General features: G+C 50.8%; 3 protein-coding genes across 3 annotated transcripts; 1 reads left to right on the forward strand and 2 right to left on the reverse strand.

The window, feature by feature from the left end:
* Positions 1-1,411: 1,411 nt before the first annotated feature.
* Positions 1,412-2,383, reverse strand: LOC113562570. Its single transcript, XM_026972337.1, has one exon. It carries the CDS (start codon positions 2,381-2,383, stop codon positions 1,412-1,414), a length of 972 nt encoding a protein of 323 aa, XP_026828138.1.
* Positions 2,384-2,455: 72 nt separating this feature from the next.
* Positions 2,456-6,592, reverse strand: LOC113562571. The gene has a single exon (XM_026972338.1). It carries the CDS (start codon positions 6,590-6,592, stop codon positions 2,456-2,458), a length of 4,137 nt encoding a protein of 1,378 aa, XP_026828139.1.
* Positions 6,593-13,064: 6,472 nt separating this feature from the next.
* LOC105276782 lies at positions 13,065-17,594 on the forward strand. The gene is made up of 2 exons (XM_011334672.2): positions 13,065-17,034; positions 17,131-17,594. Exons 1-2 carry the CDS (start codon positions 13,065-13,067, stop codon positions 17,592-17,594), a joined length of 4,434 nt encoding a protein of 1,477 aa, XP_011332974.2.
* The last annotated feature ends 4,314 nt before the right edge of the window (positions 17,595-21,908 follow it).

Raw genomic sequence — 21,908 nt, forward strand, 5'->3', positions numbered from 1 at the left:
ATCATTTACTTAGTAAAAGTTTATTTTATGTCGATAAAATTATTAAAATAATTTTGGCCAACTTTTATTATGAAATACTCCACTGTGCGACGTCGACAACTGTACCACGTGTCTCGAAGGAAAGATGGTTAGGAATCCATTCCCTATGAAGTCTGATCGAACTTCGAACATAATAGATCTGGTACACACTGATTTGTGTGGCCCTATGCGAATTGCTTCAATCGGTGTTACGTACGCGAGGTATCACGGGACGGATAGCACAGCCACAAACACACAAAAGAAGAAAGCGTCTGTGTAACGGCACAAAGTTATATATAATTGAAATAAATTATGTACACTATATATAAGTTCAACTCGCCGTTTTAATTCCGCGAGCGACGGAAAGTATCAACGTGGTGATTCCGCAAGCGACGGAATTATCACCGTGACGATTCCGCGAGCGACGGAATTGCACGCACTGAAAGAGACGGACTTTGCGTTTAGTTGATTGCCAGAAACTTTTGATACTTTGCAGACTGACTGTGAAGTGAGTCCGCGGATCGCTTGGAGCTCTATTTGTAGAACCCGTGAATTTTGGCTAGGCCCAATCGATTTCAAAGTTTTGGGGGTGACCCCCGCGTGCCGCACGCGATTGGCACATGGTTGGGCCTCACGCAGCCCGGTGATAAGGAACATGCGCGGAGCGAGCCGCAGGCCGAGCGATTGGCCGTCGCCGTCTGACGTCATCTCCTCGCGCATGTCTCCTGAGAAAAGTCGCGAGTGAACGGTTAAATTGCGGTTGATGTTTGTCTCAATTTTGCGGGACAAACAGCGTGGGAAGAAAATATTTGTCCCAAATTTCCTTCTCGATTTCAATTCTCGAAACTTCTCGAATGACTTTATGAGACAAACATCACCCGCACAGCTATTGAATGATCAATTTCTCAATCGATTCGGTTTCCGAAAATTCCTTTAATGCAATTCCGAACATTCCGCCCGCCTCGTCAAGGTGTGACGATGGATTGCAATGTAAACGCGGATTGGTATTAGAAGTCGCGGTCGTTGACTCGAGCGCTCAGCTGTGAGTGTTGTGACTGGCGCCCCGATCTAGACACGCTACAGCAAAAGGTGTGTATGCCTACCGCGAGTTTCTGTGAAGTGTGTGTTGTCATCACAAGAATACGAGCTCGAAACTGGGTCACGGTCGCGTTTCAATCAGCTGAGCGAATGAAATCAACAAGGCGAATGCTCGGTAAGTGTGTAATTCTTAGTTACACAATATTCGCGATTACAAAGCCGCACGATGCTTGTATAATATTACTACTGCAACGTAATGATCAGTGTGAAAAGAGAATAACAAATAACAAAAAATAAAAAATTAATACAGATTGCGATTTAGTATGTGGCGTGGTTATGCGTGCCGGTCATCTCCTCAGCCATTAGCCTCCTTGGTGACACTCTCTGGCAGCAGGACGAGCTTGCTCACTGGCCTTTTAAAGCAAGACGTGGCAGTGCGCACATCGACTACGCGGACCTGCCCGTCCTCTCCTGGATACAGCCTCTCAATCCGCGCTAGTGGCCATCTATTCGGCGGTGTGGTCTCGCTACGCAGCAGGCACAGACGACCAATGCGGATTTCCTCGCAGGCCTTGGTCCATTTAGGGCGGTGCGCCAACGTATGCAGATATTCCGCTGACCACCGTTCCCAGAATCGATCACGCATCCGCTGCAACAACTGCCACCGAGACCAGCGTGTCATAGGCACCTCTGAGAAAGATGGCTCGGGTACGGCATCTAGTGAAGACCCAATCAGGAAATGCCCTGGAGTGAGCGCCTCAAAATCCTCTGGATCGTCCGAGATGGCCTGGATCGGGCGCGAGTTAAGACACGCCTCAATCTGAGCGAGGAGAGTTGTCATCTCCTCGAAGGTCAGCTTCGCTTCGCCTAATACCCGCCTCAAGTGATGCTTCGCAGACTTCACGACCGCTTCCCAGATCCCACCAAAATTTGGGGCTGCTGGGGGATTGAATCGCCAGCGGATCCTCTCCTCGGCCACTCGTGCAGCGATGCGCTGTCCGTCTTTGCTGCTTGCGGTGAACATGGCCCGTAGCTGGGAGTCAGCACCAACGAAGGTTGTGCCACAGTCGCTGTAGATCGTGTGGCACAACCCACGGCGTGCCACAAAGCGACGCAGCGCAGCCAGAAAGGCGTCGGCGGAATAGTCCGAGACCACATCCAGATGAATGGCTCTAGAACAGAGGCACACAAAGACAACAAAAAAAGCCTTTGATGCATGTTGACCCCGGCCCTTGGACGTCCTCAGCCAGATGGGCCCTGCATAATCAACTCCGACGTTCCAAAATGGTCGAGAGGGAGTCACTCGAGCAGCGGGAAGGTTTCCCATTGGAGGCTGCGCCGATGCCGCCCGCCATCGCACACAAGTGAGGCAGCGGTGAATATGCCCCTTGACCACAGCTCAACCCCGTGGGATCCAGTACTCCCTGCGTAGAGCTCCGAGAGTCATCTGCACTCCTCCATGAAGCGTTCGTCGGTGACCCGCCTCGACCACCAGGGTTGTGAAATGAGATTCACTGGGCAGAATCCTGGGATGCTTCTCGTCGCTGGACAGATTGGCGTGTCTCAGACGTCCGCCTACTCGGAGCACCCCGTGGTCGTCCAGGAAGGGACTCAACCTTTGCAGTCTGCTCCCCGCAGGCAGCGGTTGTCCCTTCATCAAAGCGGCTATCTCTTTCTGAAATGCTGCTGATTGCACAGCCTTGATCCAGCACCTGCACGCCTCCTCGAGCTCGTCCGGTTGCAGCACCAGCGGAGTCTCACGGTCGGCCTTTACACTGCCTCGCTTCTCTGCGCTCCATGATGACCGAAGCCAGCATCGACACCAGGCAGTGATCCGGAGCAGGTGATACAAGTCTGAGTATCGCACCAGCAGCTCGAATTCCTCGCCCTTCGCCTCGGGCACTCCAGCAATATGTGCCCTCATCCGCTGCTCCGGAAGCTCCTCTTGATGACGTCCCTCTCCGAAGACAGGCCATGATCCACTCTCGCCTTGTAACCAGGGTGGTCCACACCACCAGAGAGCATGGTCAACCAGATCCCCTGGAGATATGCCCCTCGATGCGCAGTCAGCCGGATTGTCACGTCCTGGAATGTGGTGCCACAAAGCGTCAGGCAAGGACGTCTGTATCTCGCTCACTCGATTGGCCACGTATGTTTTCCATGAGCTGGGATGACCTCGTATCCAACCCAGCGTCACTGTTGAGTCCGTCCAAAGATGGAGCGGGATGTCCTCCATCTTATGAACTTGCCGACAGTGTGAGACAAGTCGGACAAGTAATGCTGCCGCACACAGCTCCAGTCGAGGTAGCGTAACCTGTTTTATTGGAGCTACCTTCGTCTTGGCCGTCAGCAGTCGAACCTCAACGGAAGTGTCAGGCCTCTCGACGCGCAGGTACACCGCTGCAGCATACGCTCTCTCAGAAGCGTCAGAAAATCCGTGAAGCTCCAGCCTGCACTCAACATCCCCGACGGACAGCCACCGCGGGACGCGGATATTTGATAACCGGGGAAGATCCTCTTGGAAGCCGAGCCAGCGTCGAGCGTCCTCCTCAGGCAGTGGAGCATCCCAGTCTATCCGCAGCAGCCATGCAGACTGAATCATAATTTTCGCCCGCACCGTGGCGGGAGCCAGCCAGCCTAACGGGTCGAATAGTTTGGCGGTTAGAGATAAGGTCGATCTTTTGGTGATCGTACCTGCCCACATCTGTGGTTCTGAAAACGAGAAGCAGTCCTCGTGCGGATGCCACTTCAGTCCGAGCGTAGCATGACTCTCGCCCGGCTGCCACCACAAACGCTCCTGCTGCAGGCGATCCTCACAAGGCAGATCCTTGATGAGATCGGCGTGGTTCGCCGACCACTTTCTCAGCGGGAAGCCGCCCGCCCTGCAGGCCTGCACCAGCTGATTGCGCATCTCAAGAGCTGCCGAGAGCGACTTTGCGCCAGTGACGACGTCGTCCACGTAGACGTCCTCCTCAAGAACGGGAGCAGCCAAAGGAAAACTGGTCCTTTCGTCGACAGCCAGCTGTCGGACAGTCCGGATTGCCAAGCGTGGAGCACAAGTCGTCCCGTAAGTGACCGTGTTCAGACGGTACTCCCTGACCTCCTGGCTGGAATTCTCGCGCCACAGTATGGTTTGCAATCCTCGATCCTCTGGATGCACGATGATCTGGCGATACATTTTCTCAATGTCTGCTACCAGGACAAATTGATGTAGTCGCCACCGCATCACAATGTTGACCAGAACAGGCAACAGATTCGGTCCGACCATGAGATGCTGGTTCAATGTCTCTCCGGTGAGCAGTGGAGAAGACCCGTTAAACACCACGCGTAGCTTCGTGGTGGAACTCGACAGTTTCACGACTCCGTGGTGTGGAAGGTAGGCGACCGGCGAACTCACAGGATCGTTCGTGAGCGATACGGCCGTCATGTGTCCCAGAGCCTCGTACTGCCGCATGAAGTCCACGTAGAGGTCCCGGAATTCAGCTTCTCGACCAAACTTCGCCTCCATGCTTCTCAAGACCCTCTCGGCAGCTCCACGAGTCCCCGTAAGATCCGGCAGCGGTTGACGGAGAGGAAGACGCACCATGTACCGACCGTTAGCGAACCGTGAATAAGTGCGCACAAAATGTTCCTCGCACTCCTGATCCTCTCTTGACAACGTGGTTGCGCAAGGTGGCTCCTCCTGCTCCCAGAATTGGCGCACCAGTTGGTTCAGCTCATCCTCAACCCGACACTGGTAAGTACAAGCATGGCTCGGCGTGGCTGTATCACCGACGGCTCCCGACAGAATCCAGCCTAACGTTGTGTGCTGTGCCACAGGTTCCCGGACACCGCCCGTACGCAGCCCTGGACGGAGGATCATGGCATAGACGTCGGCTCCAAGGAGGACATCCACCGGATCCGCCATGCCGAAGTCCGGGTCTGCAAGCTCCAGATCCTGAATATGCTGCCATGCCGCCGTTCCAGTCTTAACTCCGCCTGCGTAAATAGAGAGTCTCGAGAAAACAAGCGCTGTCACGGACATCGCGGGTCCCCCCGATCGAGGTGCCAGGGACAAACCGACACGACCCTTGGCGACACCGACCTTGACTCCTCCGACTCCGAACACAGTGACGGCGGCAGGTGAGCGAGGCAACTTTAGTAATTGAGCGAGACGTTCCGAGATCATGGATGACTCCGATCCTTGGTCGATTAGCGCGCGCGCGGAGTGCCAGACACCGTAACGGTCGGCTACGCGAATGCGAGCTGTAGCGAGCAACACGGCAATCGGCCTCTCAGGCGGTTTCTGCGCGATATGCGATGATTTAGCGATCTCGACCTCTCGACACGCGTCGTGGAGTGACGAGTGATGGCGCTCGTCGCAAGCTGAGCACGCCTTTTTGGACGCGCAGTCACTCACCGTATGCCGACCAAGACAATTTAGGCACAAGTTGTTGGCGAGGACGTGCTGCTTACGTTCTGCAGCTGTCTTCTTCTTGTACTCCGCGCACAGCATGATAAAGTGATCTCCTTGGCAGAGAGAGCACCGACTGCGCTTAGCGTCTGCTTTGTCCTCCTGCTTGCGGGCCAGATGACTCCGAGTACTCTTGCTCGTTCCGTTTCCGGCCTTGTTGGAGTGTCCGTCGCTCTTGACGGGCAGCATTGACTCCAACGTGTGCAGTCGACGATCCAGGAACTTTTCGAGCTCTTGATACGAAGGCGGTTCCGTTGTTTCGCTAATCGCGTTCTCCCACTCGCGGCGCGACCGGAGATCTAACAGCTCGACGGCTAGGTATACCAGGAGATCCTCGCTGCTGTTGATCGGGCGACCGATGCTCTCCAAAGAATTGACCGTTGCCCTTAGTCCGTGATAGATTTTCCGGAGTTCAACGGCGGATTCGTTGCCCATTTTGCGCAATGAGACGAAGTTCGACAGATACGCGCGGACGAGCAATCTTTTGTTTTCATAATACGCGACCAGAGCATCCCACGCGCGCGTGTAATTCTCGCCTGTAGTAGCTATATTTCTGAGCAGTAACTCCGCCTCACCTTTAAGACAGGTTTTCAGGTAATGAAGCTTTTCTACCTGCGTGGCGGAGACGTCTTTCCCGATAATGGATGAGAAGAGGTCCCGAAACGCCGGCCAATCCTCATACTTTCCGGAGAAACTTGGCAACTGGATCCGTGGCAGGGTGGTCCGAGGCGCAGACGTCGACTCCGACTTCACCGAGGCTGTTGACGCTGGAGGTTCCTTGGCCTTGTGGGCTCGAATCAACTCCACGAACACACACTTCTGCTGGAAGAAAGCTTCTTCGGTCAGCGTGGACATACTTTGCTTTATGTAGTCAGTCTCGTTCACCCCTTCTGGAGGTAATGCGAGTAACCTCTCGTGATTAGACTCGAACCTGGCCCAGTTCGACTCCAGAGCTTGGAGACGAGCCTCCGCCATGCTGAGCGTCATTTTCGCGGCACCAAGTTTTTTAAAGTTCTCTACGGCGCGCGCAATGCGACCATGCAGATCTGTTTGCGAGCGAATGATTCCCTCTGCTTGACTCATGTTTGTTGTAGATGGTCACTCTCCGGAGCACAGAGGAAGCACACCTACGACTTCACAATCGCGCACTGTAGTCACCGACCAGTATCCGGCTCGAAGGACCAAAAATGTTACGTACGCGAGGTATCACGGGACGGATAGCACAGCCACGAACACACAAAAGAAGAAAGCGTCTGTTGTAACGGCATAAAGTTATATATAATTGAAATAAATTATGTACACTATATATAAGTTCAACTCGCCGTTTTAATTCCGCGAGCGACAGAAAGTATCAACGTGGTGATTCCGCAAGCGACGGAATTATCACCGTGACGATTCCGCGAGCGACGGAATTGCACGCACTGAAAGAGACGGACTTTGCGTTTAGTTGATTGCCAGAAACTTTTGATACTTTGCAGACTGACTGTGAAGTGAGTCCGCGGATCGCTTGGAGCTCTATTTGTAGAACCCGTGAATTTTGGCTAGGCCCAATCGATTTCAAAGTTTTGGGGGTGACCCCCGCGTGCCGCACGCGATTGGCACATGGTTGGGCCTCACGCAGCCCGGTGATAAGGAACATGCGCGGAGCGAGCCGCAGGCCGAGCGATTGGCCGTCGCCGTCTGACGTCATCTCCTCGCGCATGTCTCCTGAGAAAAGTCGCGAGTGAACGGTTAAATTGCGGTTGATGTTTGTCTCAATTTTGCGGGACAAACAGCGTGGGAAGAAAATATTTGTCCCAAATTTCCTTCTCGATTTCAATTCTCAAAACTTCTCAAATGACTTTATGAGACAAACATCACCCGCACAGCTATTGAATGATCAATTTCTCAATCGATTCGGTTTCCGAAAATTCCTTTAATGCAATTCCGAACAATCGGCGAGTCCAGATATTTCATACAATTCATAGATGATTGTTCCAGACGGAGTGAGGTTCGTTTTCTGAAGAATAAAAGTAACGTGCTTCAGGTAACCAGAGACTTCGTCAACTTGATGGAAAATCAAACTGGAAAGACAGTTAAATGTATCCAATCTGACAACGGGAAGAAGTATGTGAATGCTTCCTTCGATGAATTTTTGAAGAAGCACGGAATCACTCGCAGGCTTACCGTCCCTGCAACCCGCAACAAAATGGGGTCGCCGAAAGACGCAATCGAACACTAGTGGAGATGGTAAGGTGTTTATTACTCCAATCAGGATTACCGTCACGATTTTGGGCCGAGGCGATCAATACCGCAAATTACATTCGCAATCGGTCGCCGTCGAAGACGTTGAATGGCAAAACCCCTTTCGAAGTCTTTACCGGGAACGTTCCAAATGTGGCACATCTCAGGGAGTTTGGCAATCTGGTTTTCATTTTAAAGAATATTCCAAACGTCAACAAATTCGATTCACACAGCATCCCCTGGATCTTCGTCGGATATTCCGATTCTTCGAAGGGATACAGGATCTGGCTACCAGATGAAAAGAAAGTTGTGATCTCGAGGGACGTAAAATTTGTCAAGTTCGACAAGAAATCACAAAGGACGTACGACGATTTTTACCCCGCAACTCCAAGCGATTCAGCTGAAGATGACCGACATTTCATATCGATACATCCCATCGAGTCAGATCTCGCTCATCCGCTGAACGACAGTGACGATGAGACATTCTCCGATGATGAGAGCGTTGAAGACGTCATCGAACAACCGCCAGAATCAGAAAACGCCGTGGATGAACACGTCGAGGAAACGCCGAATATTTCTACTCCCAGCAGAGGTCCTAAGCAGACCTAAGATCATCCGAACGGGACAGAGAGGAAGACCTAGAAAGGAATACCACGTTCGGCACGAAAGTACAGCATACCTGAGAAATGAGGAAACTTTCTTATGCGAGATGCTTATAAAAGCAGCTCTATCGATCCCGGAAGCGCACGAATGGAAAAGTGCGATGGCCAACGAGATTCGATCTTTAGTTGCGAACGATACGTGGGACTTGGCGGACCGTCCAGATAATTCAACCGTGGTAGGATGTCGCATGGTCTTGCGGAACAAAATAAATCCGGACGGAAGCATTCAGCGGCGAAAGGCTCGCCTAGTGGCTCAAGGATTCAGCCAACAACCTGGCGTACATTTCCACGAGATATTCACTCCCGTAGCACGACTCGAATCCATCCGCTTAATGATGAGCCTGGCTGCTCGTTATGGAATGAGGATCCACCAATTGGACGTCACTGCAGCCTACCTCAACGGTTTCCTCGAAGAAGACGTGTACATGGAGGCACCGAAGGATCTGGCTGAATTTTTAGAGATCGTTATTCGAACGGATCGGGACGAGATCGTCAAGAAAAAGGCTATTAACATGCTAAAACATTTGCGTACTGGAAACAAAGGCTGTTACTTGAAGAAAGCTATCTACGGTCTACATCAGGCCGGAAAAAGTTGGCATCGTAGACTTGATCACGTTCTAAGAAGATGTCATACCCTACCATCATCCGCGGATCTCTGTTTATATCATATTGGCAAGGGGGAGGATATTGTGCTAATAGGCTAATGTGCTACGTAGACGACGTGATTATCGCGTCCAAACATCATGCGACGTCGAAAACCAGTGACGTACGCGACCGCGTGAACTAGCCCACGTTCCGCCGTAACCGTGGGGAGTCACGGGTAATTAATATGTACGATGATCGGATTGTTACTGGGAACAATCCGCGGTAATGATTGGGACTGAAGCACGTTATAAACGACAACAAGAGTATTGGGCGCCAGGTGCGATTATCGCACCACTCAAAATTACACACGAACGAAATTCCGTACCGCAGCCTGACTATTCCGCGACATCAGGGCGAGGATCTGATACTATGAGAGTTCTGGAGCAGAGTCGAGTCACATAGAGAGGAATAGATATCAGACGCAGGTTAACAATAACAATAAGCGTATATTCAATAGATTAACCATTACAATCCCGGAGTATACAGATCGTTTCCGTTATCGCTACCGTATCGGCGGTTAGCAATCAAATCTTCTTTCTCGAAATTTCTCCTTGAACGCCAACAAATCATGGGACCTCACGACGCAATACGCAAAGACGAATCGTTACTGCAACGCTACTACCCAAAACGCAAAGTTATCACCGTCACCGTATACGCAAGGACTCATTACCGCAAAAACACCACGACGCAAAGACGAACTCGTGACCGGACACGTAAAAACGCAAAGACGAACGTTACCGTACACGCAAAGACGCAAAACCGTTACCGTACCCGCAGAGACGCAAAGACGAACGTTACCGGACACGCAAAGACGCCAACTCGCAGCCTCTCGCTCGAACCGACAATTCGATAGCTGATTGTTAGGGGGGGGGCGGGATCCTCGTGACGCAGACGAGATCGCGGCCGGACATATCCCCGGAAACCACGTATTTTCACGCCGTCTTTCTCTATCGCCAGAGACCGATTCACGAAACACGAAATACACGAAAAACCGTAAGCCGTAAATGTAAGCCGCGTAGACGAGATGCTCTGTACATCTGAACGGGAAGTCAGTACTTTCCTAACCGTAGGCTTGGTGATTCTCACGCGCACGATTTGGTTTAAGGAGAAACGATCGCTTAGGCGTCGAAATCTCACGGACCGGTCGCGACGCGGAATCCCGAATTTCCCTTTTAACTAGATTGCCGTATAGGGTGGAGTATTCCTGCAGCGGAGTCGAATCATTCGCCAAACACGTAATACCTCAATCTCGACCATCACGATTTATATTCGACATTACGTAACCGTTACCATTACATTCGATCTTAACTTAGAAATGATTATACAAGTGACTGGAGCCGGCCGAACCCCGAGCAGGACGATCACGGTACTTCGGTAACCGGGGCGGACAGACCGCAGATTAACGCTTCTGGTAGCTTTTATTAAGGAACGATACCAATCATCATGCTTGCCACGATAATCAGCTACCCGAGCTCCGAGGTGCAATCCTATCCGGTACGAACTCTACGGGAGTCGCCGAGTGAAGGTCTTACAAATTTTCCCTCGTCCATGGTCGCTCCCTGGTCGCCGGGGCCTCTTTGTCGGGGTCGCTCCTTCTCCATGTACAGCCGGACTCGCAGTCACGATCCGCGGAACGCGCTGAGAGGGCCTCACCAATTCGCGCATTGATCTGCGCACTCGATCCACGGCGGCAATAGATTGCCGCTCGACTGCTTGATGTATCGAATCCCTCTGGTGCCTTTCTTCGGAAATCCTTCCGGTACCGACTCCGTATGGTGCTGTATGCCGATAACCCCGCTAAGCTGGCCAGGCCCAGACAGGGGTGCCTCCGGCGGCGAGGCGGAAGTTCCTCCACTCGCTCTGGCCAGCGGGCCCGCCTCGGTATAGTTTGCTGATGTCGGTACGATGTGCTGCTTGGCATCCAGAGTGTCCAGTACGCTAGTGCCGCTGCTTCAGCGGCGGTATACGATAGTAACTGCTGTGGTTCGGCTCCTCTCAGGCTCCCGGACTCGCAAGTTCAGTCGAGACGTCTTCCTCTCTCCTGTACCCTCCACTGCCATCACGACCTCATTTTCAGTGCTGACCTCTCACTCGACTAGGCTCCCTCACAAACTGTAACTCGGAGTACGCAAAGCATCGAAAACCGTAAACCGTAAGGATCTCGTCCCGAGAGGGACGAGAACACACGCAAATCGCCGCAGCGGATGGATCGCATCCCTCCTCGGGTTGGAGGTAGAGGTGTGCTTAACGATTATCGATATTTATCGAAAAGTATCGTTAAATAACGATATTATCGATTATCGAAAAATATCGATATTATCGATAATTTTAATAAGTAATGTGTTATTATGATTATCATGTAATATAAAAATGACATCAACATAATCAGTAGATGGCCATACATGTAAAGAAAGAATTAATACCTAATTTGAACAGAAAAGAAATAATTTATTTATTCATTGAAATCACAGTCAACATGTTCACATATTTTGGTTGAAGACGTGATCGTCGCTGTGATAATATTTCCCCTGCTTTGGAAAATATTCGTTCACTCGGAACACTCGTGGCTGGCATAGATAAATATTTTTTGGCAAGTTTCTGAAGTTGCGGAAATACAGTTCCTTCAGACATCCACCAAACAAACGGATCACAACTTCGATTTATGACGCTTAAACGTAAATATCTATAATAAATAGAACCATAATAAATCGAAATATTCGGAATTATTTAAATGAAGTTAACTGGAATGAAAACTAATAAGATTCCTGATGGGAACATGGTCAAGGTAATATGCCCACTTAGCTGCAAAGGACATTGTTCGGAGAAATTAGATGTATTATTCTCATACGCTTTACAGCCTTCCCGCACGCTTCGCTCTTCGCCTCGCTTATAGCGACTCATGTTTTGCACGTGGCTATCGAGTGATTTCGATTCTTATATCGAGACAGGGTCGGTCGCCAAACCGCGATCCAGTTAGTAGTTCGACAGTCCCCTCACGAGTAGGGTCGCGTATTATTGTATTACGCTCCAACAATAAAGTTAAGTTCAATTTGCAACTGTTAGTTACCTCATTTTAACCCGCCAGTCCACCTTACCTAACAAGAACATTTTCTGAGAACATTTGGTCCTTCGAGCCGGATCGCGGGTTATGATCGAACTCGACATTAATCATCTCGTTCATATCGTTCACTGACGAGCCTCTGTTTCGCGATCGCGTGTGATCTTGTCTCAGTTGACAGTGATCTTAATCGGGAGATCAGTTCTCTATCTCTACCACAGTGTGCCTCTCGCCGTTCAGCATGACGACTCTTACTGGAGCCTACGAGAAGCAACGGGATCTCTTCACCCGGATTGCTCGCACGATGGAGAACTGCAAGAAGTCCGGCAAGGACAACATCAATCGGCATGCTGTCGCATCGCGTCTCCAAATGGTAGAGTCTTACTGGTTAAAATTCGCTGCGAATCACGAGAAGATGCTCACTTTTGGCAGCGAAGAGAAGGCAAGCTGTTCATACTTCTCCGCGGATTTGTATGATAAATGTGAGGAGGCCTATTTCTCAGCTAAAACCGAACTTCTCACTCTCAAGGACAATTACCCTGACCCTGCGGAACTCGCTGTCAACACCTCGCTCAACGCCTCGACAACGAACAACACAAGAGCTCTGCCGAAAATCACCCTTCCAAAATTTTCCGGCGAATATCAAGAGTGGAGAACGTTTCATGACCTTTTCACCTCCATGGTCGTCGACAATCCTCATCTCGCTGCAGTCGAGAAACTGCACTATTTGAAGAGTCACATCACCGGGGAAGCAGCTTGACTCCTTTCCAACTTCGCCGTTACGGCCGATAACTTTGTACGCGCCTGGGATGCCCTTGTCGCCCGATACCAAAATAAACGAGTCCTTCTCACGGCGTATTTTGATCGGCTCACGGAGCTCGAGCCGCTTACCTCGAAATCAGCTGACGAATTGAAGCGTTTGCTTGCGGCGGCCTGTGAGGCCATCGGCGGACTCTAGGCGCTCGGCATGTCACCTGAAGATACCTGGAGTTATTTCCTCATGCACTTCATTTCTCGGCGGCTGGATCGTGAAACTCTTGAAGCGTGGGAGATCCACCTTAGAAATGCAACTGATCCCGCATCCTTCGATCAACTTGAGAAGTTTCTCGACGGACGCATTCGTGCACTGGAACTCAGCGGACCTCAACCTGCCACTCGCTCGAAGCAGGCGCAATCGGCGAAATCTTCATCATCGACTTCGAAATCAAAACCAGCGCGTTCTCACGTCGCGTCCGTGAAGGCGACGACCTGTTCGTGCTGCAGTGCTTCGCATTTCATCGCCTCGTGCCCGGACTTCGCTCGCAAATCTCTTTCTGAGCGCCGCGACTTCGTTCGCTCCAAACGGTTGTGTTTCAATTGTCTCGGCGAACATCTTCTAACCGATTGTCGCACAGCGAAGCGCTGCCGCACTTGTAACGAGCGACATCACACGCTTATTCATCCGGACCGCTCGCTATCGTCATCATCAGAGCTGCCTCCTTCTGCGGCACCTCCGCCATCCAACTCAACGCAGTCTAACGCTTCGCTCACTCGCTTCAGTACTCAGAGGCCTCCATCAGCGTTCTCTTCAGCAGCGACTGCACTCTTGCATTGCGCAACCTCGGCCAACGAAGCCAGCAGGCCGATAACTCTTCTCGCCACCGCACTCGTGAATCTCGAAGCTGCCTCCGGTCAGGTCGTCAAGGCTCGGGCTCTCCTTGATCAAGGATCCGAGCTCTCTTTTATCGGCGAATCTCTTGCGCAATCGCTTCGCCTTCCGCGCCGAAACGCTACCGTTTCTGTACTCGGAATCGGGTCGCAACGCGCCGGATCAACTCGCGGTGCCGTGGTTTTCACCTTATATTCGCGCACGGATCCGTCCTTCAAGTGCCCTGTGACCGCGTACATTTTACCGAGATTAACCAGGCTCATACCCGTCTCGCCAGTGAACACAACCTCGTGGTCGCATCTCCACGGCATCGATCTCGCTGATCCGGATTACGCAACGCCCGGTCGTGTGGACATTATTCTCGGTGCTGACACCTACGGGATATTCGTCCGCGATTCGGTGCGTCGAGGATCACCGGACGTTCCCGTGGCTCAATCAACCTCGCTTGGCTGGATCGTATCCGGACCAGCTCCAGACTCTCGCGCAATCATTTCGAGCTCGTTTAGCTCCGTTACTGCTGCCGTGGATCATGAACTTCACGAGTTGCTAGCACGATTTTGGCATCAAGAAGAAATCAAACCATCCATCGAATCTCGTCGCACGCCTGCAGAAGAAGAGTGCGAAGCTCATTTCGCATCAACGCATTCGCGAACCCCGTGCGGTCGGTACGTGGTCCGACTGCCTTTCCATTCATCGCCGAATACACTCGGTGACTCTCGTGCTGCCGCCGTCAGAATGCTGCAAAAGGTTCAACGCCGTATCGCCTCCGACGCGACCTTCGGCAAGCTCTATGCCGACTTCCTCAGGGAGTACGAGTCGCTAGGACACATGGTTCGCGCGCCTCCAGCTACAAAATCTGCGGCTTATCTGCCGCACCACGGCGTTCTCCGCGAAAGCAGCACCACGACGAAACTCCGCGTCGTCTTCAACGGCTCGCTGCCGACAACGACAGGCAAGTCGCTCAACGATTGTCTACACATCGGGCCGAAATTGCAGCGCGATCTCTCTGATGTGCTCATGCGGTGGCGTCGCCACGCATACGTCTTCCTCGCCGATGTTGAGAAGATGTTTCGGCAAATTCTCGTGCACCCGGACGACCGGGATCATCAGCGCATCTTGTGGAGCGAAAGTGGAGATCCTAGTGAATTTCTTTTGTGCACCGTCGCTTTCGGCCTTGCGTGCTCCCCATTCATAGCGCTCAAGGTGTTCCTCCAGCTCGCTTCTGACGAGGGAGATCGCTTCCCACTGGCTGCCGACGTCGTGAGATCTGATATGTACGTCGACGACGTACTCTCCGGCGGAGATACGATCCCGCTAGCAAAGGCCAAAGCTCGCGAGTTAACTCAGCTCTGCATGGCGGGCGGATTCCCGCTGCAAAAATGGATGGCGAACGATAGTGCCATCTTATCAGAGGTTCCAGCATCAAAACTCGGCTTCACTCAGTCTCGTACTTTCGAGGAAGACAATCTCGCTTGCGCCCTCGGACTCGCCTGGAATCCGTCGTCAGACGCCTTCGAGTTCCAGATCCAGCTCTCACAGCTACCGCACCCGTTATCAAAGAGGACAGTTCTCTCTCTAATTGCAAGGATGTTCGATCCCCTCGGCTGGATCACGCCGATTACTATCACCGGGAAAATTATTCTCCAGCAGCTCTGGAAATGCAAGCTTGACTGGGACGATCCGCTTCCACCGGCGCTCACCCGTATCTGCTCCAACTTTCAACAGTCTCTCTCCTCCGTCGCTCGCTTGTCAGTGCCGAGATGGATTGGTCTTTCGGCCAGTGCGCTCGCTGTGGAAGTCCACGGATTCTCGGACGCTTCTCAGGATGCGCTCGGTGCAGTGGTCTACATCCGCGTATTCAGCGAGTTAGATGACGTGCGCGTGACATTGCTCATGGCAAAAAGCAAGGTTGCACCTCTCGCGAAGCAGACTATTCCGCGGCTTGAACTCACAGCGGCCGTTCTTCTTACCCGGTTAGTGGTGCGCGCTCGCTCGACTCTCAACATCGACGATGCACCGGTGCATCTTTGGACGGATTCAAGCGTGGTGCTCGCTTGGATCCGTGGGCATCCGTCTCAATGGAAGGAGTACGTCGCAAACCGCGTCGCTCTCATCCAGGAATTGCTGCCGCACGCCCGTTGGCATCATGTTCCCGGAACGGAGAACCCAGCTGATTGCGCATCGCGAGGACTTCCGCCGCAGCTCCTAGCCACTCACGATACGTGGTGGCACGGCCCTGCTTGGCTCGCCCGGCCATCCACGTCGTGGCCCACGAAGTCACCACCAGTCGAGCAGACCATCGACCTCGAGATCCGACCAGCCCGAGCACACGCATCAACCGCATCGGTTGAGCCGACATGGGAGCTCCTCGCCAAATACTCGTCGCTTCGCCGCCTCGTTCGGATCACCACGTGGATACGGCTCTCGGTCGAGAGATTTCGACAACAGCGCCTCCACTGTGCCGCACCCACGCCTCTCGATCTCTCCTCCGCCGAGACTTTTTGGATTAAAGTCACTCAACAAGCTCACTTTCACTCGGAGCTCGAAGCTCTATCTCGCAATGCTGAGCTTCCTCGATCGCATCCTTTCCTGCGCCTTGCTCCGTTCCTTGACAACTGCGGCATCCTTCGAGTCGGCGGACGCCTCCGGAACTCGCTTCTCGAACCCGAAGCGAAGCATCCAGTACTGCTTCCTCGCAACAGCAGACTCTCGACGCTCATCTTGGATGACATCCATCAACGCACTCTCCACGGCGGGGTTCAAGTTATGCTCGCCACCCTCAGGCAGCGATTTTGGATTCTCGGAGGACGTACTCCCGTCGCTGCCTTCGCCCGACGCTGTGCCCGATGTGCTCGCTATCGAGCCTCAACCGTTCGGCAACTCATGGGGCAACTACCGGCTTGTCGTGTCACACAGGCACGACCCTTTCTCCACACCGGCGTCGACTACGCCGGTCCGTTCACTGTTAAAACGTGGCGCGGTCGCGCCGCCCGATCGTATAAAGGATTTCTCGTCGTTTTCGTTTGTCTCTCCGCTTCCGCCGTCCACTTGGAGCTCGCGACTGATTATTCCACGCAAGGATTCCTCGCTGCCTACCGCCGCTTCACCAGTCGCCGTGGAATCTGCGCCGTTTTGAGGAGCGATCGCGGCACGAATCTAGTCGGGGCCGACGCTGAGCTAAGACGACTCTTCAACTCAGCGTCCAACGAAGCTATGGATCTCGCGCATACTCTCGCCTCCAGCGACACCGAATGGCGCTTCAATCCGCCCGGCGCACCGCATTTCGGCGGTAAATAGGAAGCTGCCGTAAAATCGGTTAAGCATCACCTTCGACGTCTCATCGGCGATACGCTCCTCACTTATGAGGAATACTGCACTCTTCTAGCTCAAATCGAGGCCGTCTTAAATTCTAGACCTCTCTCCCCGCTCTCCGACGATCCGTCGGATATCGAAGCGCTCACACCGGCGCACTTTCTTATCGGTGAGCCACTCTCGTCACTCCCGGAACCGTCGACGGACGATATTCCGCAAGCTCGTCTCTCCCGCTGGCAACTGCTGCAAAAGGTGCGAGACCAATTCTGGCGCCGCTGGTCATCGGAGTATCTCCAACGCCTTCAGGACCTCTCAAAGTGGCAACGCCCGGTTAAATCACTCGGGGTTGGTTCGCTGGTGTTACTCGCTGACGAGCGATATCCACCCTCGCGATGGCCCCTTGCGCGAGTGACGGAAGTGCATCCGGGTCAAGATGGTCTAGTGCGCGTCGCGACAGTGAAAACACAGTCCTCGACGTTGAAACGGCCAATCGTCAAGCTGTGCCCGCTGCCGATAGACACTGATGACTCGAATTAAACGGAGACCAGATGGTTCAATTCGGCGCCGAAATCTCGACACCGAGGCGGGCGGAATGTTCGGAGAAATTAGATGTATTATTCTCATACGCTTTACAGCCTTCCCGCACGCTTCGCTCTTCGCCTCGCTTATAGCGACTCATGTTTTGCACGTGGCTATCGAGTGATTTCGACTCTTATACCAAGACAGGGTCGGTCGCCAAACCGCGATCCAGTTAGTAGTTCGACAGTCCCCTCACGAGTAGGGTCGCGTATTATTGTATTACGCTCCAACAATAAAGTTAAGTTCAATTTGCAACTGTTAGTTACCTCATTTTAACCCGCCAGTCCACCTACCTAACAAGAACATTTTGTGAGAACAGACATAGTTCGCACGGAAAAAATTAGATAGTGCTAGTATGTTTTCTTTTACATGTTTTTAGATTTTTCCAAATCTTAGCATGGCCATCCTACCATCAGAAACCTACATAAAGCATATAATTACTTTTTCAATTCATATTCACATGACATTGATGTTGGATTGGATATTTTATTCATTTTCTTCATTTTGTTTTCAAAATGTTTCCATAATTCATTGTCATGTTTTACAAGTTGATTAATTGTTTCCATTTCCGTATTTGAAGTTCTGCTTTCATTACGATCTTTACATTCGGCCACAATCTTTTCTTTAGTACTTTTAATTGATTGAGAAGACTGAAATGGTACTTTTTTGAATCGTGGATCTAACATTGTAGCAATGGCGTAAATAACATTTTCTTCCATCTCTCCGAAGCGAAAGAGAGGTACTAATTACTATATGGAAGGCCTTTTGCTAGCATCTCATTGATGATTTTATTTCCTTTTTTACAAAATCTTATCGATAATATCGATAATTTGTCTTATCGATAAATTCCTTGTTTATCGATAATTATCGATAATGTTATCGTTAAGCACACCTCTAGTTGGAGGGAACGATCCCGACAAACCTCCCGTTTGGTCGGGCATACGCCCTTGTGACGGACGCCCCTGGCGTCACGTCACAATCAAAAGAAAATTGATGACCTTATTAAGCATTTCTCTCAACACTTCGACACAAGAGACCTGGGAGAAATTAATTTTTGCCTCGGAATTCAGTTCGCTCGCGAAGGAAATACCGTGACGATGCGACAAAGCAGCTACATCGACGAAGTTTTGAAGAGATTCAATATGGAAGAGTGCAATCCAGTCAGCACTCCCATGGACTTAGGCTCAAAATTGGATCGAGAAGAACAATCTTATGAAGAGAAAGATTTACCCTACCGAGAATTGGTGGGATGTCTCACATATATTGCAACGGCAACGAGGCCCGATATTGCTTTCGTAGCCAGTTATCTCGGACAATTCAACTCCTGTTACAGAGAGGTTCATTGGAAAGCCGCCAAAAGAGTCCTACGATATCTCAAGGGAACCAGAGATATAGGCTTGGTTTTCCGGACGGATTCAGAACCCCTGCGAAGATACATGGACTCGGATTGAGGTAATTCCCACATAGATCGTCGATCTTTTTCCGGATTCTTATTCATGCTGAGCGGGTGCGCCGTAACCTGGGACTCGAGAAAACAGAAGACTGTGGCGTTATCAACCTGCGAAGCGGAGTATATGGCGCTTGTCGAAGGTACTAAGGAAGTCATCTTTCTGGATAAACAATCAAGATGCTTGGAAATGGCCGGCTTGAGTTCAACCGCCCTTGTGAGCAAGCAAGACACGATTCGAGGGGGAGTGTCGGAGAATCTTTTATTTGAAGACCGATAGAGTGCGACTCGTGCGTGCTTCTATGTGAGGGCGCTACTGTCCGTACCATTGTATCTTTCTTTATTTTATGTATTCACAGTTCTTCTTCAATGTTCACAACGTTTGTATACATGACATTTGAGTAAAAGTATTTATTCTCGTACAATTGCGTAGTGCGTGTTATTACCATAAGATCCCGTGGCCTCTAACAGATTAGATGAAATATGAATTTTTTCATTGATTTTATTAGAATGTAATCACAAATTATCAATTAATAATAAACAAATATCTTACTTTAATATGACAAATAAAAGCATCTACTGACTCTGCTATAGTAGGTCGCCATATCCTGTTTCCTCCTGATATTCCTAATCGCACATTAGATGGACATAATACAGGTATTAAAGAAAGCAATGCAGCATCTCTACATTCTGTACAATATAGTCAAATAACAATCTTTATATCCATTAAAGTTAATTTTTTATGTTTAATACAAAATAATATTTTATTACCATCTCCTTTCTCGTATAGCTGAATTTCTTCCAGTTGCTTAGCAAAAGTTTTATCTTTTACAATTCGATTTTCTAGTAATGTTTCTAATTTCTTAGACAGTTCGAGCCACAGTAGGTTAGAGGGGCTGATTCTAACCCAGGGATCTGAGGGAGGGCTGAGTCAGCGGGGGGAGGGGGGTACGACGTCACACGGCGAGGGGGTCGCGGGGAGGGAGGGGCTGACCTAACCCACACGCGACAGTATTTGCTGGCCCAACCCGCGGGAAGGGGTTTTCGCGGACCCAACCCGCAGGGATCGTGGCAGTGTTTTGCTGACCTAACCCACGGGAGGGGGTAAGCGGGGAGAATGCACGGCACGTGCGCGATGTGAGAGAAACCTACACAACATGTTTCGCGGGTGACGTGATGTCGCGGACCTAACTCGCGGGAGGGGAGGGAGGGCCGCAAGGACTGCGACATTTTCGCGGACTATTCGCGAACCCAACCCCATTGTACACAACATGTGTCGGGGTGGTGTGATGGAATGTGCATGATAGCATTCGTTACTAAGGAACCAATATCCAGCATTTCGGCACTTCCGCTGACCCGGCCCGCGGGCGGGGAGGGGCATCCACGTGCGCGACGTAACCGATACCCTCTTCGCTGTACACGTCGCGACGTGTTCGCGGTGATAAGACGCGAGCGCCGACGTCCGGCTGCTATAAAATCAGATGAGTGGATGTTAAAGTACATCGCGTCCACGTGCGTGATGTACCCAATGCACCCTTCGACGGGGTGGCGTGATGGAATGTGCATGATAGCATTCGTTACTAAGGAACCAATATCCAGCATCTCGGCACTTCCGCTGACCCGGCCCGCGGGCGGGGAGGGGCATCCACGTGCGCGACGTAACCGATACCCTCTTCGCTGTATACGTCGCGACGTGTTTCGCGGTGATAAAGTAACGTACACAATGGTGGCAACCCTGCATGTTGCTACCATATTTCCTCTTCCCCTAATGGCTCCTCATTAAACAAGCGCCGTAAATGAAAAATATCTTGGCCCCGCGATGTTACGTCCAATAAACGGTATAAACTAAATTTAGTGTAAAACAAGAACCTGTGTGTGGTTCAAGTGATTGAGCGAGTAATCATATGGCAGGCCCGACCCAGGTTCGATCCCAGGCATAGGTAAATCATTTTTTTATATTATATCATATTAATATCTTATATTATAATATGAATTTTTTAAAATAAAAATTTAAATAATTAATTATCACATTTGATAAAACATAATGTTCTCACACATGTGAAAAACAATTTCGAAATACATTTTCGTTATAATCAGAAAGGTAAAAATTAATTTATTAATTTTTCTCTTGTGACAGGTTCTGAGAGGAAAAATAAGATTAAGGTATCCATCGGATACGTTATCCGCACGCCAGTGGCAAAACAACTCAAGTAGTGCCTCCACGTCCTAGGCCGCTGGTCGCGAGACATCGTTATACAAGACCTGCACTGACTACACCAGAACCTCGACGAATTCAAACTGTACTGAATGAAACTAACATTAAGTGGACGCGATGGAGGCCCATAAAGGGACTTGGATAGGGTTATCAGCATGATGAAAATCATAGTCAGCAAAGATAAAGCACGTTCCCCGCGATTAAATTGATATTCTCATATATCAATATCCGCAACGAAAACCGTGACGTGTGCGATGATGGCATGGAGAGTTCCGTAAGAAGGGGAAAACAGAATAGAATAAAAACGCAGACACAAGTTGTAATAATGAATGCAGTTTATTTCAGGCGGTTCGACCACCAATTGTAGAGTTTGAATACATTTTGTAAGGCGCAATGTTTCACATGGTAACCACATCGAAATGTATTTACTATATCTAATTTATATAAAGGAGCGATATCTTCGTAGTCCACATCCAAAGTCTCGATGAATACGTCATCTCGCGCATCGTCTTGAAGCAAATCGTGCAGCCATTCACGCTTCTCGTATCCCTTGACGTACACGAGGGGTACTATTTCATCATCCTCTTGTTTCGCCGCGCCCACCACCGCC

Source organism: Ooceraea biroi, chromosome 9, assembly GCF_003672135.1.
Source record: "Ooceraea biroi isolate clonal line C1 chromosome 9, Obir_v5.4, whole genome shotgun sequence".
Classification (NCBI taxonomy): domain Eukaryota; kingdom Metazoa; phylum Arthropoda; class Insecta; order Hymenoptera; family Formicidae; genus Ooceraea; species Ooceraea biroi.